The following is a 26,379-nucleotide window of genomic DNA, read 5'->3' as shown; positions in this document are numbered from 1 at the left end:
CCCGTACGCTCATATGACCTCATGCAGTTGCGAGCAGTGTAAAACACTTACCCCCGCAAACATTTTTTTTACAAAATATCTGTTTAAAGAAGCAGTCGGCCTCTATCAAATCAGTTTAAAGTAACAGTCAGTTTCTATCATACCCGTTTAAAGAAGAATTAAGCCTCTATCATACCCGTTTAAAGAAGAATTAAGCCTCTATCATACCCGTTTAAAGAAGAATTAAGCCTCTATCATACCCGTTTAAAGAAGAATTAAGCCTCTATCATATCAGTTTAAAGTAACAGTCAGTTTCTATCATACCCGTTTAAAGAAGAATTAAGCCTCTATCATATCAGTTTAAAGTAACAGTCAGTTTCTATCATACCCGTTTAAAGAAGAATTAAGCCTCTATCATATCAGTTTAAAGTAACAGTCAGTTTCTATCATACCCGTTTAAAGAAGAATTAAGCCTCTATCATATCAGTTTAAAGTAACAGTCAGTTTCTATCATACCCGTTTAAAGAAGAATTAAGCCTCTATCATATCAGTTTAAAGTAACAGTCAGTTTCTATCATACCCGTTTAAAGAAGAATTAAGCCTCTATCATATCAGTTTAAAGTAACAGTCAGTTTCTATCATACCCGTTTAAAGAAGAATTAAGCCTCTATCATATCAGTTTAAAGTAACAGTCAGTTTCTATCATACCCGTTTAAAGAAGAATTAAACCTCTATCATATCAGTTTAAAAAAGCAGCCAGCCTTTATCTCACATATGTTCAGAGAACATCCACCTCCATTATACCCCGTTTAAAAGTATTCAGCCTCTGTCGTACCTGTTCAGAGTAGCAGTCGGCAGGCAGAGGGGGGTAGTCACACTGTTCTATCTTCTTGCACAGCGAGAAAAGGTTCATCTTGTCTCCATAGAACGGGGACTGCAGGGCCGCCATCTGTACAAGGGCGCAAGTGAGCAGAACAGAACACATTACTTTACAGTACACACAACAGAACACATTACTAGTTTTAGTAAAAGTTTTACGCACTTGCTTTTGTTATAGTAAGTGTTTTACGGCACTTGCAGACTTGCAACACAATAAGGTCGTATAGGTGCCGAAGATTAGAGGTGTTACACGAGAGTAACAAACACAAAAAAGAAGGAGGGGAGACAGAGATGATAGATTTTTTATAGTTAAGAAGAAGCAAACCACACCTGAACACCCGCCAACCACCCACTTACTGTGCAGTACACATAGAATAGAAACATTATATTGTAAACAAAATAACTAGTCAGTTGACAGAACAATTCAGAATTTTCCATCAACCAAATCTTTCTAATTGATAGTCAAATAATAAATGTTCTACATCCCAACCGACACAATGGATACTATTTCTGAGAATAGATCCCAGGAGACAGTTTGAGAATCAGACACACAATTTAAAAAAACAACATGCTGAAAACTAACTCACAAGATCTTCAATCTTTACAAACCAATGACAGTGGACATAAAATATTTACAAACAGCGACCCACTGACCTCGTAGAGCAGACAGCCCAGAGACCAAATGTCTGACTTGAAGTTGTAGGCCTTCTCGTTGATGCGCTCCGGCGACATGTAGTAGGGCGTGCCAACTGAAAAGACAAGAGGCCATCAGGTGTAACTTTGTGTGTTTGTTTGAGTTTTGAGTTTTAGTAAGAGTTTTACGGCACTTGCAACACAATAAGGTCATACAAGTGCCGCAGAATAGATGTGTTACAAGAGAGTAACAAACACAAAAAAGAAGGAGGGGAGATAAAGCTAATACATGTTTGTCAGGAAAGAAGGAGCAAACCACACAGGCACCTGCCAACCACCCACTTATTAGAGTATAGAGAAGCACATCCACACTGTAAACGTCATTTAGTGATGGGGAAAATTAAAGGCTGACAGACAGAAACAACAGAGGGAAAGAAAAGAAGAACCTGCTAGTGACACCCTCTTACTACCCATAGCCATTTAGTGCAATGGAAAAAGTATGAAAGATAGACACAAATAGCAAAGTAAAAGAAAAAAAGTTGGACCTATAAGCAGTAGACAGATCGAAACAACAGTGAAAGAAAAGAAGTAGGACCCACCAGTAGCAGACAAAAAAACAGAGGGAAAGGAAAGAGGTAGGATCTACCAGACCCGGCAGTAGACAGATAGAAACAACAGAGGGAAAGAAAATAAATATTGGACATTTTGACTGTTTATTTGTGCAAGCCGTTGCCAGCAGCTCACTGTCGGAACTGCTGTGCCGGGGATCCGCTATCAGCAGCTCGGGCACATTCCTTTATGATGACTCCGACGTTGTTAGTTTTCGGAAATTGCAAAAAACAAGTCTCTTTTACTTGTAGGTCTAGTTCTTTCATTAGATGAAGAACTACTGAAATAGGTTCATTTGTTTAGATGTGATTACCAATTTAGTGATATATATGTTATTTTTAGATTTCACACCAAAAGAGGCCTCCAGCATAGTGGAGAAACCCCCTCTAGAGATAAAAAGTTAAGCCGAGTAAGTTAGTTTTTTAGTAAGTGTTTTACAGCACTTGCAACACAATAAGGTCAAAAGTGCCGAAGATTAGAGGTGTTACAAAAGAGTAACAAACACATAAAAGAAGGAGGAGAGATAAGGATGATAGATATTTGATATGAAAGAAAAAGCAAACCACACCAGAGCACCCGACAACCACCCATCAAGTATGTTATACCGAGGTTTTGGTATAGATGCAAAGAGAGACAGCCAGGTTAGCTCCGAGCTTGGTTATAAATAGATACCTACTGAAACGGCTGCTCTGATCAAGGAGATGAGCTATAAATAGATCCCCTGAGAGACTGTTGCAGTGGTAAAGGAGTTGAACTATAAATAGATACACAGGGAGAAGGTGGTGGTGGTCTCGCAGCTACACTATAAATAGGTCCCCTGAGAGACTGCTGCAGTGGTAAAGGAGCTGAACTATAAATAGATACACAGAGAGAAGGTGGCAATGGTCTCGGAGCTACACTATAAATAGTTACCTAGAGAGACAGCGGCTGTTGTCTTGGAGCTGAAGAAACGTCCAAGTCCCAGGTCTCCCAGCTTGACCACACCCTGAGCCGTGATGAACACGTTGGCTGGCTTGATATCTGGAGGAGGGGGATTGAGAGACATGAGAGTCAGTGATGAACACATTGGCTGGTTTGATATCGGGGGGGGGGGGGGAGATAAGACACAGACAGTTAAATATCTACTGAGATAAACACAGATAGTTAAATATCTTCTGGGAAAAACACAGACAGTTAGATATCTATTATATCTGACAGACAATTAGATATCTACTGAGACAGACAGTTGGATATCTACTGGGGATAGACACAGACAGGGTAAGGGATGGACATATTTGCTGGTTTCATGTCTATAAGAGGGGAGACACACTGACTGGACCAATAGTCAATCAAAATATATCTAAAATTCCAGCTATGCTTAATGAAGTTCGTACAAAAAACAACAACATAGGTACACCTGTGTCAAAACTAAACTACACTAAACACAGCTTGCTAAGAAAAACATTTTTTTAAAAACCAACAACATAGGTACACCTGTGTCAAAACTTAACTATACTAAACACAGCTTGCCAAGAATAACATTTTTTTAAAATGTGAGTACGACTGTGTCTAAAACTAAGTACCCAATATGAAGCTTACTAAGTCACTAAGAAAATCAGTTTTGAAAGACATGTGTATGACTGTGTCTAAATTTCGCTACAATAAACAAAGATACGAAGAAAACTTTTTAAAAAACATTTGTACAACCGTTTCTAAATTTTAGCCACATTAAACAATATTCTTTGAGAGAAAAATGTTTTAACATTTGTACGCTATCCCTACCAAATATTAATCATGCTTATCAACACTCTTTGAGAAGAAAAAAAATATCCCCAACCCCCCCCCCAAAAAAAACCACCCAAAAAACCCGTGGGAGTGTACCTCTGTGCATGATCCTCTTGGAGTGCATGTGGTCCAGGGCCGAGCAGATCTGTACAAAATACTTCCAGATGGTTTTCTCTGGGATGAGCCGGCACTGACGCTTGAAGTGCTGCACACAACACAACAAGAAACAACACACTGTAAGTCACTTACGCTTTCATCCACACAGGTTCAAATATTTGTGAGACATGCTGACAAAACAAGTTATTTCTCGCAATCTACACAAGGAGACATTGGCCAAAAATTGACACTAGGGTCAAATTTGTAGAATTTCTATTGATGACATATTCTTGAATTATAACATGCCTTTTATTATTTCACACTTATAAAAGGTAAAAAGTTTACCTATAAGTGTGATGTATCTATTTCCATAGGGCTTGAATCCGAGAAGTAATTCATGTTGTCAGCATGCTTCACATTCAGAAAGCAGGCTGCTTCCACCTTGACAGTCAGTGCTTGTCCAGTACTTAGCTACAATAAACGAAGTTTACCAAGCAAACTGTTCGTTTGTTTTTTTTAATCTTTATGACCATTTCTAAATTTTGACCACACTAAATAATATTCTTTAAAGGAAAGGTAAAAAAGTATTTGTACTGCCATCCCTACCAGTGGAATACAACGTCCTAGCAAGGGGCCTTGATGTCAAGGAGTGCTGTGTAGGATCGGTTTCATTTTGGCTAAAGTCTGAGTTAGGCCAAAAAGGTAGCACCTTGACAATATTACTTAACCATCGTCCTGCGGGAGCTGGGTATATGTCGCCTGATAAGCCTATTTCGGCACCTCGCCTACGTTCGGGTCCCGAATCAGTGTAGCCCCTGGCTCAGCGCACGTGCAGCACGCATCATCTTACGTGTCATTCGGGTCCCCATTCACGCAGGTCAAGTGTGTGTGCGTCAGTCTGCTTGAGTTTGTGTGCATTTATGGCCTTCTTCTAGAACCGCCTGCGTTGGTTCGTAATCGAGGCATACGTCGCATTCAAAACATGCCAAGTTGGTAGCTCTAGATGTTCGCCCAATGAAATTATAGAAGAAATTGACCCACTTAGCCATGAGGAGCTTGAAAGGATAGTCAGGAAACAAGACTTCCATTTTTCTATACAAAATCTTTAAAATGAGCTTGATTTTGTATGAAATGATACTACCTGATAAAAAATAAGCTTGTTTTATAGTTTTGAATACCATTGTGCAGGTACAAAGAACAATTTGAGTGTAAAACATTAGGAAATTGACCTATATTATCCCCTTTCGAACCTCAGGTCATTCATAACAACAAGAACGTCCAGAAAGGTTATTTGAATGGGTGTAACTACTCGTAATGTCTCATCAGCTTGTGAGAGGGGGTTATTCATGTGTTTGTAACACTTTATAAATAGAAAGCTATGAAAGATAGAGCGTTATTTTCATCATCGGTTAACACATTCCCGCAGTATTCATGGCGAAAACACATGTTTCCCGGCATGCACGCTGTACACCAACAGTACACACTGAGTGACCCCGGCGGCCTGCCCGGCACGTCCGACGTAATCGGTTGCTGATAAGATTCACATCTCGGCACAGACTCAGGGCAGGAGTTAATGAAATTTTTTCTCTCCATTCAACTCATACCTTTTATGCACAACAGCCGAAACCCTAATTGTTCCACCACAGATGCAAGTTGGAAACAGGTGTCCTTGGAAAGACGTTAGGAGTATTACTAAAGACTTCCCTGAGGTTGGAAACGCGATCTACTTCGACATAACTCTCAATATTTTAGTTATTTGAACTAACTTTCAGTTATTTGAACTAACAAGTACAGACCTGACAAACCCTACATAACCAAAAATGAGGAATCCTCCTCAAAATCCTCCCTAAAAATGGGAGTTTGGGAAAAAATCAGAGTAGCAAATAAACATGAATGGTTAATACACACAAAAAAGAAACGTAAGTAAACATTTTCACATCATTAACAATAAGTCACACAAATATAGCAAATAAACTAGTGTATCTCCATGTCATTGATGATAAGCTGAGAAAGACTGATGGAAATAGAATTCAAGAAAAAAAAATGGATACAATGCAAGTCCAATCAGGGTTCTTCAATGTGCAAAAATAAAAAATAAACCTCCAATTTTATCAGAGTACTTGGCAGGTCTGCTAGTACTAAAGTAGGTACAAAGACAGGAACCTCAGTCTCACTCTCAGGTACCATCTCAAAATGTCAACTAAACAGTTCTCATTAGGGAATTGTAAAGTTATACGCCCTTTTCAACGCTGCAAAATTATTTAAAAGGGAGGACCTCTGAGTTTAACATCCATCTCCATTACCGCCAAAGTGGAGACAGAAAATATACTGTAAGAATATACATACAGAATAACATCGTAAGCAACCAGATAGAAAAAAATACAGTAAATATACACATACAGAATAACATCGTAAACATGCAGACAGAAAAGAAAACAATACAAAAATACACAAACTGAAAAAACACTTTGATCTAATTAAGTCAAAAGATGAAGCCTGTCACGTTCGTCTAATTAAGCTGAAAGATGTTTCCCTTCATTTTAGTCAAAATTTGCCAAAAGATGGAAGCCCATCACTTTGGTCTAGGTATGCCAACAAAAGATGTAGCTCCTCGTTTTCGTATAGAAATGCCAGATGACGTGACCCATCGCTGTGGGTGGTCTAGCTAAGCCAAAAGACTTTGACTGCCACCTATGAGCTACGGCAGCAACACACAAAGCAGTCCCCCCCCCTCTCCCCAATCCCCTGCCCCCACACACCTTCCCCCCCCCCTCCATCCCCGTCCCAACTCACCCTGATCATGCGTTGTAGATCGCCTGCGTCTGCAAGCTCCAGCACAATGTTCAGCTCGTTGTTCTCTATGAACGAATCCAAATACTTGATCACATTCGGATGATCCAGTTGCTGGGGGAGACAAATGCTTAGTTTTAGTAAGGTTTTACAGGCTCGCAACTGCAAAAGGTCATACGAGCGCCAAGGAGTGGATGTCAACAGAGAAGTCCAAACAGGGAATCAGGCTTGCTCTGCTCACCTCTCTATCCTCAACAGCACAAAGTCTGCTATCAAGGCACCCCAGAAAAAGAGGATCACAAGAGTGTGACAAACATACAAAAGAAGTAGAGGAAAAATGACGATAGTAAGGATGAGGAAAGAAAAAGCAGTAGTTCCCCCCTACATTGTTCTGGCACAATATGAGCAGGACATTGATAAATCAGCCCATTTACAATTCTACAGTGCATAAGAATATGTTAATATCCCCCCTTTGGGAATGGCCTAAAGACACTTCAGTCAGTAGCACTGCCCTGGGGGGGGGGGGGTGGAGACACAGAGAAGGATAAGTTTTAATAATAATAATAATAAATAGCATTACGCTGCGCTTTTCCATTTTCTAAAAAATGCTCCAAGCGCATTACATTCATAAAAATATCACACCTTAAAAATTAATGGACATGTGTGAACGTAAAACACAGTATTATGAATATGTATATGTATAAAAATTTCTATGAGAAAAATAGTCACCTTGAGCAAACGGCAGATTCTATTTGTTTGTTTGTTTGTTGGGGTAAAGAGAAGCACACAGACACAAAAAAGCGGTTTAGTGCGGAGGAAAAGTAAGAAAGACAGACATAGAAACAACAGAGGGATGGGGGGGAAAAGTATCAACCAGTGGCACCCCCCGCCTCTACACACACGCACACACACACACACTCGCACACACACACAAACGCAAGCATACAAGCATGCATGCACACACAAACACACACACACACACACACATGCGTGCACACACGCACACAGAAAGGACGGAGGGATAGAATAAAGGTAGCACCTACCAGTGGTGCCCTTCAAGCACCCACTCGAAACGATAGGACTAGAAATTGTTCCACAGAATGAAAGGAAAACCAAAAGAACAACTCATGTTACATTTGCTAAAAAGAAACAAAACTACTATAAGCTTATTACATATAAAATGTTTTGTTTAGTTGTTTAGTTTTAATATGTGTATTACGGCACTTGCAACATAATAAGGTCATATAAGTGCCAAAGATTAGGTGTTACAAGAGAATAACAAACACAAAAAAGAAGGAGGGGAGATAAAGACATAGGAAAGAAGGAATAAACCACGCCAGAGCACCCGCCAACCACCCACAAATGTTTTGTGTAAGACTCCACCATATACCATATTGAAAAGTGACGTTTGACTGAGCCGTACACTGAGCAGACGATATATGGGCATATATGACAGCTTGTTTCAGAAGTCTTAACAAAGGAGATACATACAACAAATCGATGTCTTTCATACAGTTTTATGTAGAAGCTACCTTCAACAAATCAATTTCTTTCATGCAGTCATTTCTGGCCTTCGCATCCATCATCTCAAAGATCTGTAAGGAAAATTAAACAGAACAAATCTATTAATATCCATGTTTATATAGCGTAATTGTAATTCCCGCACAACAACAAACTGATTACGTTTTACAATCACATATATATGTATAAAAAATCAAACCCAAAAGACACCTCAAAAAAGTTCATACCGAGTAAACCCAGAAAGTTAACAATGAGCTTACTGATCCCCAGGATCAGAGAAACACAGGAAGACAGACTGTTGAGAGGTAAGAAGCAGGTCAAAAGGATTTCAACGCCTGAACGGTACCTCTTACCTGAACCTTCTTTAGCGCTAGAATTCCTTCGTCTATTTTGTGTTTGGCCCTGTACACTTCAGAGAACTGTCCCTTCCCGATTTTTTTCTCCACATAAAAGTACGCCAGCTTGCCATTCTGTGCCATCGGCGCTGACGCCTCGACCATCTCATTCGTCTCCATCTCCTCAGCCATGATGGATCTGATGAATACTGAGGAAATAATTGTTCAATATTCTTTAAAAGTCCAATAATGTAAATTCTTTTCCTTGTGACTCTTCCTCTCTATCCTCGACCTCTGTGTCCACTTCATAGCCACACTGAATCCAACAAATCCTGATGAAATAATTATTTTAATCTGAGATGACACAAACTCGTTTTCTTCCTGCTCTTTCTCTTTCCTGCCCAGATCATTTCCCAGCCAACATGTGATGATAAACACTCTGACTTCACACGTGAGGGTGAGTAAGTCTTCCACATGCACGTCTTCTTCACCAACATAATAATATTCTGATCACACACTTGCCCACAGAGACTGCTTACTCAATAAACTGACTATCAGAAGAAGAAACATGAATTGGTATGTGCATATGTTAACCAAAGGCAAATTTTTTTGTAAAGTTGAAAAAGAGTTGAAGAAAATAGTTCTCAAAGACTGTCAAATCAGGTTGTTGCAGTGGGGAGTCTACAGTTATACAAATTTGGCCTTGTAAAAAAAAAACAGGGTTGAAAGGCCAACCTTAATGAAAGATGGAGGCCTCTTTGACAGAGAAATAAATATCATTTCAGTCAAAGACTAGAAGTCAGCCTCCAAAAACTACCATCATGGGAAAAACTATCAGCCACTAGAAACATTTTGATGCTCAGAAAAAAAAATCAAGCCAACTGAACATTCAGAAAGAAATCTCTTCCAAAAACAGATTCAGTGACAACTAATTCTGACAATTAATCAAAATAAACAAAGAGTAAAATTTAATCTATTGCTTACGGTATTCTCCAACAACAAATTTTTTAAACCCTGCTTACACTTCAACAGAATCTCCCGTTATAAATGTACACTGTTATGGTAGGCAGTGAAAAGCAAAGAAAGGAAATTAAAAGAGGAGGCCCAGAGATATGAATGAAGGCCCCCTGGGTGCCTTATCAGCACACACTCAAGTAGCTTGAGTCAGCAACCGGGCAAACAAACCCACAAGATACTGTTAAGCACCACAATTGACTCTCTGTCCCATTTGTTATCTCACAGCTTTGCTCTCACTACTGCAGAGAGTTTCCGTACTAAATTAATATTTCTCTCCTGGGGCAGCGAGAATCTGGACTAAATGTTCCCTCCAAGTACAGCTTCTTTACAGTGCCGGTCACAGATTGTAAGACTGCACAAGAGACAGAAAAATGGGTGCCGGTTTAGTAGAAGGTCTACCGCAATGTTTCTGGTTTAGTTGACAGTCTACCGCAGGACAGGTCTGACAACTGGTTTAGTTAAAGGTCTACCAGTTTATACAGGCTTGGAACTTGTGACAAGGATCAGTTTATATTTTTCCCTTTGCATTTATAACACAGGCTTGGGGATGTCATTGCTATATATATATTTTAAAATATGTTTTGGAAGTTACAGTTTGTCCAGAGGGGGACCGCCTGATTTCTAAAAACAGTCCCATCTTGTAATTTGCTGAATAAGCTTAAGCAACTTACTTATCAATCATAATCTTTACCACCACAAAATTCTGTAAATGTAGCACTCCACCCACACACAAATATAAAGCTAATGTAAACCCTACCGGTACTGCCTTTGATCTTTAACATTTGCAATACCAAAGGCTCGTAAACTGAAAAACCCTAAGGTACCACTAGAACACTGAAGCCGCAGTAGAATCTTTAAAAATTTTATAAAAACCTTGGCAGCCCAAGAAACATGCTTAAAAATCCATAAAGGTTCATTATCCATTAAGGTATCATATAGAGTGACTTTCTTTGGTATTTACTTCAGTGCAGTGCGTCCATTCGTTGTCTCTTTCTTTTAAGTACAGAAGTGTAAGTGAGGAAAAGAGAGGGGGTGGGGGGAGATGCAAGCATCTACTTGAGAGGCAAAGGCAAAACTCGGAAGCTCTGGAAGTGTTATCTCTGACTCAGAGGTTAACGTGTAATGAGTGTAATGACCCTTCATCCTTCACGGTAGCGAGCTGCCGTTGCACATTCTGCTACACCAAGGCCAGTCCGTGTTTTAATGTTGTCCATCCATGTTACTCTTGGTCTACCCCTGGCTCTCCTGCCCCATATATCCTTCCTTCAAGCCCCCTTTCTATTTTCAATATGATGTTTACCTCAATAACCAATATCTGATGCCTTACTTCAACTACTGTGTGTACAAAAAACTGGCCCTCTCACTGCAACTGATTAAGTTGCATTCCTAAGTATGGGAAAGCTATCACTTTTAGTCATTTTTCTATTTTCTCATATTCTGCATGTTAAACAAACCATCACCTCAGAAATATATTTTGTCCAAAGTCCCTCTTTATTAGTACACTTTGGACAAAATAGGCGACAAAACTTTTGATTTAAAATCCCTTGAAAAGTGAATGTTATATCATGTATAGTAAAAGTACCTTTCACTTTTATGAAGTAGGCCTTGCTTTCCAAGAGTAAAAATACTTAAATGGGACCCAAGACTTCAAAAAGTGATTCTAAGTGAAAGTTACACCTAACAGAGCATACTTTTTAAGCCAAGTGCACTACACTGAAGTTTATGCTAGATCCCTTCGGTATCCTTAACCTTTCCCTCCCATCTCACACTTAGCTACCAGTTGTCCATTTTTTACGATATATACAGTCGAACCTACCTTTTTAACGGAAACCTGTATAAAACGGAAACCTGTCTTAACGGAATCTCCCCGCTCCCCCCTTGATATATTCCTTTTCAATTACGTGTATAAAACTGAAACCTGTCCAATGCGGAAACGGAAAGAAAAATCTGCGCTCCCTTCCGAGGGTTTCACCTGTCTAAGACGGAAAATGCTTTGCCCGCTCAGCTCTAATTTGAAATTAAAAATCGCAAGTTTGGTTCTGCTGGCTCTAAATGTAATGCCATGGCCATGCCGCCAGGCGAGGAAGGGGAGTAGGGGTGCAATTTGGGGGTAGATGTTATCCCATAATGTGAGCCCTGAGCGATGCAGATGGTCAGGGTAGAGTGGGTGTGAAATCTCACAATTGCCCGTGAGAGTGCTCGAGTAGCGAGCCACTAGGCCTACAGTTTAAAAAAATCGGGAGGGGTGGGGGGAACGCCCCTCTGTTCTAACCCATAATTTGATATCTATTTTGCAGTTAGGTTTGTAGTTTGTAATTTTCTTGAAAATAATTGATTTGCGACAGTTTTTGTGGCTCTATGTGTGATCTGCAGCAAACAATACTGCAGTTTGACCCCCGAGGCAGTGCATCTGTGTGAGGGAGTGAAAGTAAAAATGTTTTTACCTTTCCTTCTTCTCGCAATGACTACAAACAGTCAGTGTAAGTGAAAGTCTCAGTGTTGTATTGTCAGAACTTCAATCAGAGGGTACGATAGTACGAAATGATGAGGAGGGCAGGAAGCTGACAGTTGAAAATGTATTGTGAATGTAGTTGTGGTCTACCAGGGCAGGTATTACATCACAGTCAGTCATCAACAATTACAAGTCTGATTTAGAAAGCGAGTTCATATTAGCAGTGTATCATCACTCAGTCAATTGATTGATTCAGTTTCTTCAGTATGGTCACTGTTGGCCAGTGCACATTCCTGATTTGTAGCTCTAGTAGACTGTAAAATTGTAATATAGACTTGTAGTGCGAGTAGTATGTTTAATAATAAAGTGTAGCACTGTACAGTAGGCTACTGACACAACTGACTACTGCAGGTTAGCTGTGCTGTAACTGTTGACTGTACTGTACTGTAGTGTTACAGGGTCAACATAAACAAAAGTAAAACAAACTAATCTAGATCTCGAAATCCTGTCATACAACTCCCTAGGCTTTAAAATGGTTGATTCAATTTAATAAGTTCAACAAAATAAACGGTCGATTAGATTGCAATGAATAATTGAATGTGGGTTCGAATCATTTCACAAGTGACGATGATCACACAGGCGGCCATATTGGTTTGTTGACATTGCCGACCACTGACGAAAAGTCGTAGTTGATGTGAGCAAGTAGCTCCAGTCTTTGCATTTACTTCAAACAATAATTTATTGGGAAAACGAAAACAACATGATGCCTTACCTCGATATTAACGTGACCACTTGCTTTATCTGACCTAGAATAAATCCAATAAAAAGTTTAAAGCCCTGTTGACCCAGTGACGTTTACTACAGTACCTGACAATATGCTTGCTAGAAAGCGATTCCACTGGAAGTGTTCCAGATGAAAATCCTGCAAACATACTCTCGAGTGCAAAGTGCAAAGCTTTATTGAGAAAAGCACCAAATCAAGGCATGTTATCTGGCTGAGAATATATTCTTATTGATTTTGACAGAGACTTTGAAATAATGTGAATGGGATAAATATTTTCTTCTTTAGAATGCCGAGAAAGGGACACTCCTGATGTATTATTCTTTGAGAGTTTCTACTTTATTTTTAGCAAAATTAATCATGTTTTTCATTGGTTGTTCTTCGAATTCTTGACCAATCACTGGTACGTTTGCTCGTCTCGCCTGGGCTGGGCTCGTCAAAATTTTGTTGCAATGTTTTTCTTTGAGTCGGGGAGGTGTGTGTTGGCTTTGAATTTGAATCGCCGACTTGAAGAAATAAGAGGACCCGCTGTGCTGGAATTTGAATGCCAAGCTTAATTCCATTGATGGGTTCGGGATAAAGCTCACGAGACAGCAGGGAATTTGCTTTGCGTTTTTGTGCACAGTCTAGATCTAGAATCTAGATTTATGTCACTGACTGAGTGTTGTCGCAGATTGTGATATTTGCATCATATTATCATCACGATGGATGGTTTGCCAAGACAATTTTTGTCTTCTCTGAGAATATTGTTTGATATCTTGGACGAAAACAGAACTGGGTTTGTTCGTCTTTGTGACATTGAGAGTAGGTGGAGTGACGATGGAGTTAGGGGTTTACCTCCTGGTGTAGTTGATGGCCTGAGAAAAGTTACCCCTCCTAATGGTTTTCTTAGCTTTGATCGATTTGTTGCTGGTTTGAAACTTGTTCTCGCCACCAAGCGAAAAGAGAGTAACGAATTCAACATCGAGGGCCGCAAACCATTTGTTTCTAAAGAAAATCGATTACATTCCTTTGATAACCAGAGGGAACGAGGTCCTGTGAAACAAGATGATAATAAGAACAATAGGATTAATTCTGAAGTACGGCTTACCAGCAATAACAAACCCACAAGCAATGCAAGAGATCAACGTTCAATTCAAAATCACCAGGGTCCAAATAATAGCGTCAACACTGTAGGGAGTAGGCCTGCTGAGCGGAGATATAATGAGAGCAGTAATCGTCAGACAAATGAGGGTAACAGGAAATCCCCGCAGTTTCCTTCTGCTCCAAGCTCAGGGGGACCAGTGAAAGCCCGCGAGAACACCTTTAATGCATTTGCAATTAAACCTGATGTCAGCAGTTACCCGAACACTGTTGGAAGTCATCTTGGTCCATCAAGTGGAAACAGTTTCAGGCGCTCAGGCAATAGTAACTCTGGTGCCGCACATCAGGAAAAGCCTCCAGCTGTTCCGCCTAGATCAGACAGATTGAAGTCCCAAGGCCAAGGAAATGTCAACAGTATAAAGAAGTCTCTGTCAGGACCAGATTTGTATTCCCGTTCCCCTCCTGCTGTACCACCAAGAGAAAGACAGTCAAATACAAGGATCCTGAATGACCTGAAAAATTGGCAGAAGGAGTGGACTGAAAGTCGCAAGCCAGGACAGGATAGTCATGAGTACAACATTTATCGACCTGACAAAAATTCTGAAGACACCATATATGGTAAGTGAACTCAAACAAATTTGTAATAAAGATATCAGTCAGGGTTAAACAAAAAAGTAAGTTTTGAAATACTAATAACGCTTGGGTTGTATGATGTATGTGAGAGATAGTTTTACCTAAAGCTTTCAAAAGTGAATCTGATTAAATTTTTTATTTAAAGCTAAACAAAATCAAAAACATTGTATTTTTTAATCATGGATGGGAAGAGGGAAGGCCAGTGAAGGCCTACAGATTGTTTTTTGTGCTGAAGATAAAGTGGAGCACACTTTTATTCTTAATGTTGGATAGAGGTTGGAAATTTTGCTCTTTTTAAAAAAAGCCTGTGGCTATACGTATGGCCCTCCCGTACGCATAGCCTCATATGCATATGGCCCTACCTCCCGTACGCTATGCGTGCGGCCCTCATGTGTACGGCCCTCCCTACGTACGGCCCTTTGATTTAAGGGGGAGTGTATACAGACTCGGTAACCGGGAACAAAGTCACAAAGTATACAGACCCGGTAGGGGAACTCTTTTGTGATTTAGGAAAGTTTCAGCGCCTCTTGGCTCAGGGTAGACCTATGTTCTTCTAGATCTATGGCCTAGGTCTAGATCTAGATAGACAGACATAAATCATTGATCTAGTTTCGAGGCTAGCCTAGATCTAGATCTAGATTAAGATTGCTGATGTCTTTTGGATGAACGATCGTTTTTCCTCCGTTTTGGAGTTGGAGGAATCACAACTTGAAGAAAAGAACAATGTCATAATTTCAATCGAGCCGTCACCCTCTCTATTTCTCTCTCTCTCTCTCTCTCTCTCTCTCTCTCTCTCTCTCTCTCTCTCCTCTCCTCTCCTCTCTCTCTCTCTCTCTCTCCTCTCCTCTCTCTCTCTCTCTCTCTCTCTCTCTCTCTCTCTCTCTCTCTCTCTCTGTGTATCGCTCGCATTCTCTTTTTCTTTGTTTGTCTCTGTCTTTCTTTCTCTTCACTATTTCCCACTGTATCTTTCTCTCGTTCCCTCCTGCCAACTGGGGCATGTCATAATATACATTTTGCTAGCTTTTCTCTCTCTCTCTCTCTCTCTCTCTCTCTCTCTCTCTCTCTCTCTCTCTCTCTCTCTCTCTCTCTCTCTCTCTCTCTCTCTCTCTCTCTCTCTCACACACACACACACACACACACACACACACACACACACACACACACACACACACACACGCACACACAACAGGGTCTGGGCGCTGAAACTTTCTGAAGTCACAAAAGAGTTCCCCTACCGGGTCTGTATACTTTGTGACTTGGTTCCCGGTTACCAGGTCTGTATACTCTTAGTTGATTTAGAAGTGTATGCTCACGGACTTGATAATCGCTCAGCTGGACCGTGTCATTTTATCGATCGATATCTTGGCCGGACAAAGATCGTGTATAAACAAGATGATTCACTCCTCTATAATTGAGCCAATTAAAAAAGAGTCCTCAATATTCGGTGGCGCCCTCTTCGAAAAAGTGCGGACTTTGCGATCAGTTACCCAACTTGTGTGAAAATATATAAAAGTGAAACTAACAAACTGTGCTATTCCTGTTCTTTTTCTGGTGAAACGAAAGAGAGCTTCAAAACAAAGACTGTGCAGCGTCATCTAAACCAATGTGCATACTTCGCGGACACCTTTTTGGCTGAGTGAACTACTTTATCATGTACGATCTTTGGCCAAGAGATGCTCTACGAGGTCAAGATAACTTGCAACGTCATTGGTCACTATTAATAACTTTGACCTGTAATTTTTATAAGGAATGCTGAAATTTTCCGTTTAAAAAGGGTCAGCGTCTATGCCTTTTATAGCTTCGCACTTCCCAATCGAAGTAGGTCATCCCTATATATATATAGGGCCTGCCCCTTCTCGGGCAGCCTGGCTCACGCCCTTTATAAAGGGCCTGCACGCTTCCAGGGTTTAAGTTTGTCCACTTGTAGTGTCCGGTTTGATAGTTTTTGTGCCGCCTGCAAAGCCTAGCTTATTATGTGAAGTGGAGGGCCATACAAGCCTCAATGCTATGCGTGCAGGAGGGCTGTACACATACCACTTTGGTTTTTTTTAAAATTTATAATGCAGTTGAACCTGTGTAAGATGGAATCGCAAGGGAGCCCGAAAAAATTCAGTCTTAGACAGGGGAATTCAGGTAGGAGATAGAGAGGGTTTTCAAAGGCCCAGCCGGTGGGATCAAATTGCATAAATCCGGTTGGCAAGCAGTGGTCACACCTCTCAACTGCTATCCTCTCTGATAATGACATGCGTAAGTCTTATCCAATTTCCACCAGTGTTTGCATTTCATATGACCACTATTTGACCTATTAGAAAAAAAGAAACATCTCATTTGTTTGCTTCCACCCTCAGCCCCACCCATCAGTCAGTGTAACAAGCACAATCAACCAATGCCACCCCTCACTTCCATGAGTAACAACGATGGTTCAATGAATTCTTTTCTCAGCTAGCCATAAGATCAGGGCGGCAGGCATTGGCTTCTGGCTACCTAGGAAAGTTTCTGTTGTGGCTCACTATAACTATTTGAGCACCTTCACTGGCACTCATGTCGTGAGATTTCACACCCACACTACCCTGACCATCTGCTTCGCTCAAGGCTCACATAGATGGGGTAACATCTACCCCCAAATTGCACCCGTACTCTCATTCCTCGCCCAGCAGCATGGCGTTAAGTTTAGAGCCGGCAGAATCAAACTTGCGAGTTTCGTTTCAAACCAGGGCTGGTCGGGCAAGGCATTTTCCGTCTTACTCGGAAGGGAGGGGTTTTTTTTCCCCCGTTTCCGAGTTGGACAGCCTTTGGTTTTATACAGAGGTTATGAAAGAGGAATATATCGGGGGGGGGGGGGGGGAGAGAGATTCCGTTAAGGCAGGTTCAACAGTATAATTTTAATTCCAGAGTTTCGAAATTATGAATTATGATGGGAAAGTTGATGGTGGTGATTAGTTGGGGGTTTTTACTTCTTCTTCTTCTCGATCGCATCACACTTGAAGTCTGATATCTGTCATAAATTGGGCCGTCCTGCTCAGTTCATCTGTCTGCCCGTATAGCTTCTCTTGCAGGGAGTTTTTAAAGATGATATATTTTATAGAATCATATGTTCTCATTCTCTAAATTTTCTTTTTGTAGATTGATAAAGCATTAATTAAGGCGTAAGGACGATCTTGAACAAAACTATAGGCACAGATTGTTTGTAAAGATGGTTTACATTTTTTTACATGATTGAGCTTACTTACTTTTTTTTTCAGCATGCACAATTGAGGGACTCCGTATTTGCAGCCACTCACCATTAAAAAATGGGAAATATCGCCCATTTTGCCTCTCTTCACTCTTTCTTCTTTGTTTGAAGGCTATCATATACACACACAAACTGTTTCTGTCTTCAGCGAACATTCAACAGTTTCAGAACAAGTCAGAAGAACAGCGCAGCACCGCGCCACCCGCCCAGTCTGGTCCCCTAAAAGCAACGGTCCGTAGACACGGCTCAGGGCGGCGACACACTCTGGCTGATGGCATTGACCAGAACATGGTGAGTGATGGTCGAGTGGTTTCATTTTACACTCTTCCATTAGTTATGCCAGTTGTGAAGTCTATAAGTGGTTTCATTTGTACACCTACCTCTATTTTTTTATTTCTTTGCAATTATAAGTGGCGTCATTCACACATGGTCTCTATATCTAGTCTATGCCAGTTGTAATCACAAGTGGTTTCATTTACAACCTTCATCAGTCACTCAGTGACAATTATGCCAGTTGTCACAAATATGGTTTAATTTACAGTAAACCTCTTCTATCTCAGTCTTTACCAGCTGTGATTATAAGTGGTTCTATTAAACCTCTCTATCAGGCTATTGCCAATTGTGGTTACAAGTACAAGTGTGATTTTATTTACAGTAAATTTTCTATTTATAATACCAATTGTGGTTACAACTTTTATTTACAGTAAACCCCTGTTTCAGTCTCTATACTAGTTGTGGTTCCATGTGTGGTTTTATTTAGAGTAAACCTCCATCAGTCTGTACCAGTTTTGGTTGCAAGTGTGTTTTTACAGTAATCTTCTATCAGTATCAGTCTGTGCAAGGTCAGAACCATGCAGACACTTTTGAGTCACATGAAGATTCAAATTTTAAAGCTTGTAAAAGTGAAATATTGGTGCAAAGTTAACCAAATTTTACTCGTAAGTGCTTAGCATAAAAATGTATTCTATGTGACAACTTTTTTTTTAAAATCATCATATCACAAGAAAACAATGGTTCCAGTTTAAAAATCCCGCCACCTTTTTTTTCCCCTTGATTTGACTTTCAGCTACTTAATTTTCATGCTTTTCATTTTGCATGATGGAATACATCGGTGCATAGAAGTACAGGACCTTGCCTCAATGTTAGAAAGTAACTACACTGTATGTCCATCATATTTATAACACCGTCCCTCTCTTTTTCACCCTCTCCATTGTGTGTATGTATTGACAGCTGAAGCGTATGAAACAACTAGAGGAGGAGACTTCCATTTTGCGGGCGGGGCTTGCGATGGTGGACTCGGCCCGAGACTGGTATAAGAAACAACTTTCTGCAGTGTCCGACAAACAGGCCATGCTGGGGAAGGTCTCGTATAATGTGAGTCTTGTTTGCCATCGGGATATAGAATAGATAGACTTAACAAAATTCTTGAAGGGTGTCTTGAAACGTCATCTGATAAGTAGTAGTGGCAGGTGGTCTGGTGAACGCTGACCAGTCAAAGCATGTTTAAAAACTGAGAAGGTACAGAAGTTTTTGTTACATGTCTCTCTCTTCATGTTATTTATGTCTTTAGTTAGTAGTAGAGGTTTTTCTGTGCTCGCAACTGCATAAGGTCATATGAGCGCCAAGGGATGGATGTCAACAGAAAAGTCCTTACAGGGAATCAGACTTACTCTGCTCACCTCTCTAGCTTCAACAGCACAAAGTCTGCTTCGGCTATCAATGACAATGCACCCCGGAAATAGCAGGTCACAAGAGTGTGACAAACATACAAAAGAAGTAAAGGAAAAATGACGATAGTAAGGATTAGAAAAGAAAAAGCAGCAGTTCCCTGTTGCAGTTCAGGCACAGTTATGAGCATGACATTGATGAATCAGCCCATTTACAATTTACAATTCCACTGTGCATTAGAACATATATTAATGTCTCCCCTTTGGGAATGGCCTAAAGACACTTCAGTCAGTAGCACCGCCCTTGGGGGTTATATTTTTATGTCTATATTGTAATTATAGTCTATATTTACACCCCCATCATTGACACAAGTTAGATCATTCAGGCGGCAGGCTGTTTACATTTGTATGGAATAGTCAGTAGTGACAAGGCAACAGCTATATAAAAGGCTACTGTGAGGATACAGCAGTGTTCATTGCAAGCCTCTTTGTGGTGTTCAGAGTGGATTTTTCTATTGTGCAGAATTTGCATGACTTTGTTACAAAATTCTAGATTGTATTCATGTAAAAACAACCCAGAAAATGTTTTTGCAGTCATGTTTTGTTTTTAGTTTTAAGTGTGGAAATGATTTGGTAAGCTATGTATTACCACCCCCCCCCCCCCCCCTGTGACCTGCTATTTTGGGGTGCCTTGATAGTCGAAGCAGACCTTGTGCTGTTGAAGCTAGAGAGGTGAGCAGTCTAAGTCTGATTCCCTGTAAAGACTTCTCTGTTGACACCCACCCCTTGGCGCTCATATGACCTTTTGCAGTTGCGAGCGCAGTAAAACCCTCTACTATAAAAAAAAGCTATGTATTGTGTTGTTGGGACCTGATTTGCACTAGATGGTAAACTATTACAGTGACAATTTTAGTTTATAGATAACAATCAAACTTTTGTTGGCAGACCAGCTGCTTCGTGGTCCCTCCCACTAAGCCTATTCCCACAAAACTTAAAAGTTTGTCAACATGTTGGGGGGGGGGGGTCTTTTTTTTTTCTTCTACATTCATGAGGAGACTTTTAAAAGCCTAGGATAAGCATTATGAAGGTTGCGCTGGATGTCATGAGAAAGGAAATCTGCTGCAATGTTTTCATGTTTTTTATACCATGATATTTTTATTTGGACAATCTAATGCTGTATTTTCATGTTCTCACGCAAGACAGTTCGGTTTGAGTTTTCATTTTTTAAATCTGGACAATCTGGTGTAATGTTTTCACTCTGGACATTGAAGTGTGATGTTTTCATTCCTTTTGTTTTGAAAGACAGTCTGATGTGATGTTAATATTTTTGTGCAGGACAACTCTGTGGAGGCTTATCAAGAGAGGATGAATTTCCAGAGGGCTCGTATAGCGGAGGTGAACCAACATCTACGTCTGTTGGTGGAAAGTTCTGAGAAGGTAAGCAGTCAAACCTTTAGACGCACACTCAACTACATTTTTGGTTAATACTAAAGTTTTCTTCCTGGTTAGATATTTAGTATGTAAAAATTGGTATGGGAGAAAAACGGAATGTGTTGATAGATGTATATCACGGCTTAGCTTGTTTTGTATTCCTGACTTTTTTTCTCAAACTTTTCTCAAGACACGTCTGAATAAATACAACATTAAGTAGTCTTATAACCATCCGGGACTTTTCCGGTGTGTCACTAATGCACAGTATATGGAGGCACTGATGAGAGATGCAGATATTATACCAAGTTAATACCAGAAGTCAATGTTGATGAGTGATTTTTACCTTTTTTTTTTCAACTGCAAGGGTGAGGTTTGGAGGGTGCTGCTGGTAGGACCTACTTCTTTACTCTCTGTGTTGTTTCTCTCTGTCTATCTTGCTTTTCTATTGCACTAAATGAACATTATTATGTCAATGTGCTTCTCTGTTCTCAAGCCTATAAAATGATATACATGTTTAACATTGTAAATACCACAAGTTGATGCTCAGGAACAATCATACCCAAAGGCTTCTACAGTTCACTAAGTATGAGCTACAAATTTGCATCATGTTGTTTGGTTATTTGCTGTCCTTAAATTCCTGTGTTGTGTCCTCTTCAGGGTTTCCCACTCCACATGAACCTTGCAGTATCCACGGGCCGGCCCCCCAATGCTGACTCTGGGCTCAGAGCTTTGACTGAACACAACCGACGCCTGATGGAGGTATGAACAGTTAGAATGATGTGATGATGGTTTTTTAAGTTAATTATAACTATAAGTATAACAATAATGATTACGATTATTATAATTGTAATAGTAATTATAGCAATACAATAATGGTAACAACAATAATGGTAATAATCATTATACAGTCAATATTGTATACGGTAGCCAGGAACTGTTGAAGAGAAGTACAGGATGGGGGGGATGCGGTAAGAAAAAGAGAGAATGTAGTTATATAGAAGTAGTGCCGTCATGTGTTCTGTTGGTAGGTAAGAGAAAGAATGTAGAAATAAAAGTAGTGCCGCCTTGTGTTCTGTTGGTAGGTAAGCAGAGCTGCCAAGTGCCACGGAAATTCCGGGACTGCCACGGAAGTTCATGGGTCCCAATAGTCTGCTATTTAGCGGATTTCTGCTACCGCCATTTCCTCCGCTAAACTCCGCTACCGCTACAGCGGGCCAATCAGAAAGGGTGACTGCGAGGCCCCGGGAATTTTTAAAAAATCGCCGAGACCCGGGAAAATTCCTAAAAGATCTCGAATATTTGAAAACCAAATCCAATAACGTCTTTAAGTTCATTTCTGCCAGTCGTGATTGTGATATTAATTTGGCTCTGGGAGTGCGTTTCACGCGAACTGGCAGCTTTGGCGGCAAGCGGAATTGTGTCATCAAGGCTCGATTGGAAAATCAAGATCTACTTTCGCTTTCGTTATTAGCCAGAAATTTGTCAGTAATTGTCTGATAACACAACATATATTGTAACATGCAGGTTCGGCATTACAAACGTGGTGTCGCCATGAAAATAAATCGATATTTGTCACTGTGCTGTCACTTGTGGGGGCAACCAAAAAGAAAAGAAAGTTATACAAGCGTCTTGTCGGGCTCGTCATTGTGACCGGTCAATGAACCTGCGCGCGTTCTGAGCGCTGCGAAGTACATGACTCAGGAATAGGGGGAGATTGTTGATTTTTTTTTGTAAAGACGCACTCGGGGATAGGGGGAGGGCTGGATGCAACACCAGAGGACGAAGAAACTGAAAGTGGAAGCAAATGTTTAGTTTAATGTTTAGAATTTTGATTACTACTACAGCTCTCTGCAAAGTAAAGTGTGCAGGCCTTGTGTGAAATCGGGAACCGTCATAACTTGTAAGCATGTTATGGAACTTAGGGGCCTAAGTGTTTGCGTTTCATTGGATTGGTGACAGTTAATTAGATCTTTCTGTTGAGATTTGCAGATTTTCAGTATCACTGCATCTTGCCCTCCCACAGTTCTTACACCTCTCACACTGAATAGGTCTACTTGGGCTATTCTACTCTACTTTGAGTTTGAGCATTAATTTTTGTCTTTCACGTTTAGTATATAGGCCATATATGATATGAGTCATGACAGTCGATATTCTGGTTCTAGGCTCAAAACAAGATTCATTTTTATATAGTTTATATATACAGGCGAATACATGTATGATGAAGGGAAAATATAAATAAGTCGCACAAGACCCCAGGCGCCACCACTTTCTGTACGTAATCAAGATTGTAAATATTTGGTACGTGACTCTTACTTGAAATTATCTCCCAAACCCTCAAATTGGTGTGAAATAACCTTGCTTTGATAAATTGGTGGTTTTTATTTCAGCATACTAGGGTTCAACAGCATAATAATAATGGGTGTTTCGCGAAAATGGGCTTCTGTGGCGATCACCAGGAAAGTTCCTCCTTACTCCTTTTTTAGAATTCCGAGTTGAAACCCATGAAGTTTGCAAATCAAGAATTTGCCTTCGGAAATGAGTGCCGGCGGAACTTGTATCCCAATATTTATTTTTTTTAAGAGATCCGTTGCAACCCCAGATGAGCAAAACGCAACACAAAAGTCCCAATTAGACGAAGACAAGGGTGGAGGCTGTTTATGTTGAGCAGCCAGTCCTCGCAAGCCCACGGTCAGCTGACTAAAACAAAAGTCCAGCTTGCCTCGTCTTGGTACGATCGATACTCGTACGGTAGTTCTTGGGAAAGCCTCTACCAGTACTGGTATCGAGTAGACCTATTCAATATTGGGCATATATTAGAGCTAGTTCTACTCTTGGCCAACTTCACTAAAAGATCTGTAGTAAATCCGAAGTTGACATTCTATTAAAAAATGATAATCTTTGACTGGACTACAGGAAGTCTTTCAGTTTATCTGTATGCTTTTGTTCTCGTTGATTGCCTTACACCTATAATATGCCCTTATGGCACTCGAACTAAATGATAGATCAGATTCCAATTTTGATCCCAGGCCACGATCCAGTCACTACGCTTGTGCATGCAAGGATCTTCCGGATCTTGCTTGACAAAGTTTCAGCTTCAGCTTCGTTATTTGTTTTGTTGTTTCCTACGAAGCAAACATGGCGTCTTGCCCTCCGAAAAAGGAAGCGAAGGGATGTGCGAGTTACATTTCCATGTCCCGTCAAGTCTTTAAAAGAATCTAACTAACTATATTCATTGCACTGTGTGCTTCAAAGACTTTGCAATTGATTCTAGACTGAACTATTGCCAAAGTCATGTGGATTGCCTAAGGCATGTTCAAAATGCTAAGTCTGTGGCATCTTCGCGGTCTACGTTAGCACTTTCCGAACTATCAAATAGTTTATTGACCAAAGCTGTGATTAGGGCAGAAGTTCTGTTTACTGGGTTTCTAGTTAAACACAACATTCCACACCCATAGCTCTTTTTTAGAATGTTTGTGGCGCCATTACACGCTGTACTGGGTGTGCCACTGAAATTACTGAAATGTGTCCCTGAAAAAGGTTTTTGATACCTGGCAGCTCTGAGTAAGAGAAAGAAAGAATATAGAAATACAAGTAGTCCTTCATGTGTTCTGTTGGTAGTGATGAAGATTTTTGTGTGTGGTTTCAGGAGCTGAGCCAGAACCGTGACCAGATGGCTCAGTTGGAGCAGGAGAAGGCCAGTCTTGTGAGGGAGCTGTTCGAGTCCCGGGCCAAGCACCAGATGCCAAACTACGATGACACAACCTTCATGTGACCAACCAGGACAGCATCACCATGATCGAGTGACCAGACCAAGTACGACCACACCACGGTCATTCGACCACCTTCAGTCATGTGACTAAAAAAACCACACAGCTGCCATGTGATCAAATTACGACCACATCACTGTCTCATGTGATCGTACCAACCACAACCATGCATTGAACTTGTGACCACACCAACCACAACCATGCATTGGTCATGTGACTGCCCCACTGTTACATACATGGCCATACCAACTGCGACCACCTTATGGTCATGTGATGATGAAACTGACAAAATGCAGACATGGGTGTTGAACATGCTACTTTTTCCTGCTGTTGAATGTACCTTTTTCCTAGGATGTTAAACATGTAACATCCCCAGCTGTTGAACATGTCACTTTCCCCATCTTAGTTGCTTTCCCCATCTCTGTTGAACATATCTTTTTCCCAGGCTTTTAACACTGTTCCTCCACATAGAGATATAAGGAAAAACCCTTCCCTCCACATACCAATGGGAGGGTTTGCAGGGAAAATAGGGTAGGTCAGCAAAATGTCATTTCTCTGTAACCCCAGTGTATATCGCGTTCAATTTTTTTTTACTGAGCCAAAAAAAGTGAATGGTCAATTGGATGCCACAAATATTTTTTTCCGTGATTACATAATCAAGTCCGCCTTTTGAATAATGAGCTAAAGAGAAAAGAGGGAAAAAATTGCATTTCGGAACCTATAACAATGGACTATACCAACAACATACACTTTATAACATTATATTAAGTGTGTTTGACGATTTGTGAGTGATATCAACCGCATAAAATAAAGTGTTTATGCATTGCAAGTGTGTCAGAAGAAATTAGAAAATGGCACCAGACCAGGCTATTCGGAGCTTATTTCAGGAAAATTAGGGTGGTCACCTAAATGTAATTTTCTCGGTGACGCCAACAGATATCGTGTTCAAATTTTTTTCAACGCTAAAATATTGAATTATCAATTAGATTCCGCAAAATAGACTCGGTTTGATTATGTAATCAAGTCGGCCATTTTGGAGAAGAAAAAAGTGTACAAAATCAAAATAATACCCTTTACAACATGGTAAGAGTGTATTTGACCATCTGTGAATGATATGAACCTGATAACATGAAATATATAGACATTTCAAGAGTGCAAGAAGAAAATAATAAAAGGCACTGGAGCAGCCAAAATCGGAGGTATTTTCGGATCACACAGGTGGGTCAGCACAAGTCATATTTTCTAAATAACCAATGTCATGAGTGTTTTGAAATTGAACATACTTTGAAAATACTGTAATCTGTGGTGGGAAAATTTACTTTTGACTAATGCTAGTTGTAAATGTGTGGTGTTTGCGTTTGATAATTGTCTAAAAAATAACACAAATATGTCCTGACTGTGACGGAACAAAATATCAAGGTTAGTAATACTCACAACATTGAACAAAAATATTAGTAATGAAGTTTGAAGTAAAGGATCAACTCGCCCACTGAAGTCTTGAAGATTTTCAGGTAAGTTATCCGCCGTAAAGAATTTCACGTACATCCGCAGAGAATTTCACGTACATCCGCAGAGAAGTTCACACAACCCAACGCACATTTGAAAAACATTTCAGAAGGCCTAACACAATTGGGCTGAGGAAAAAAAAACACACACACACACACACAACTATGTACAGAATTCCAATTACAGAATCATCACTGCATCAGC

The 26,379-nt window shown here is 40.3% G+C and overlaps 2 protein-coding genes across 2 annotated transcripts; one reads left to right on the top strand and one right to left on the bottom strand.

Annotated features, from left to right (window-relative positions):
* Nucleotides 1–814: 814 nt before the first annotated feature.
* On the bottom strand, nucleotides 815–13,079 carry LOC101856937 (serine/threonine-protein kinase Nek7; the record flags this gene model as incomplete). The annotated part of the gene is given in 8 exon segments (XM_035968506.1): nucleotides 815–928; nucleotides 1,513–1,607; nucleotides 3,013–3,120; nucleotides 3,961–4,069; nucleotides 6,754–6,864; nucleotides 8,283–8,345; nucleotides 8,625–8,815; nucleotides 12,943–13,079. Coding segments are annotated over 7 exon segments (774 nt in total), but the record flags the coding sequence as incomplete, so codon positions are not given.
* A 185-nt stretch (nucleotides 13,080–13,264) lies between these two features.
* LOC101855452 lies at nucleotides 13,265–26,318 on the top strand. The gene is made up of 6 exons (XM_005088812.3): nucleotides 13,265–14,557; nucleotides 17,953–18,095; nucleotides 19,035–19,178; nucleotides 20,807–20,908; nucleotides 21,560–21,661; nucleotides 24,549–26,318. Exons 1-6 carry the CDS (start codon nucleotides 13,561–13,563, stop codon nucleotides 24,672–24,674), a joined length of 1,614 nt encoding a protein of 537 aa, XP_005088869.1. The 5' UTR covers nucleotides 13,265–13,560; the 3' UTR covers nucleotides 24,675–26,318.
* The last annotated feature ends 61 nt before the right edge of the window (nucleotides 26,319–26,379 follow it).

This window comes from Aplysia californica, unplaced genomic scaffold (assembly GCF_000002075.1).
Source record: "Aplysia californica isolate F4 #8 unplaced genomic scaffold, AplCal3.0 scaffold00001, whole genome shotgun sequence".
NCBI lineage: Eukaryota > Metazoa > Mollusca > Gastropoda > Aplysiida > Aplysiidae > Aplysia > Aplysia californica.
Note: the sequence above shows the minus strand (reverse complement) of the source record. Positions and strands in the feature narration are given on the sequence as shown.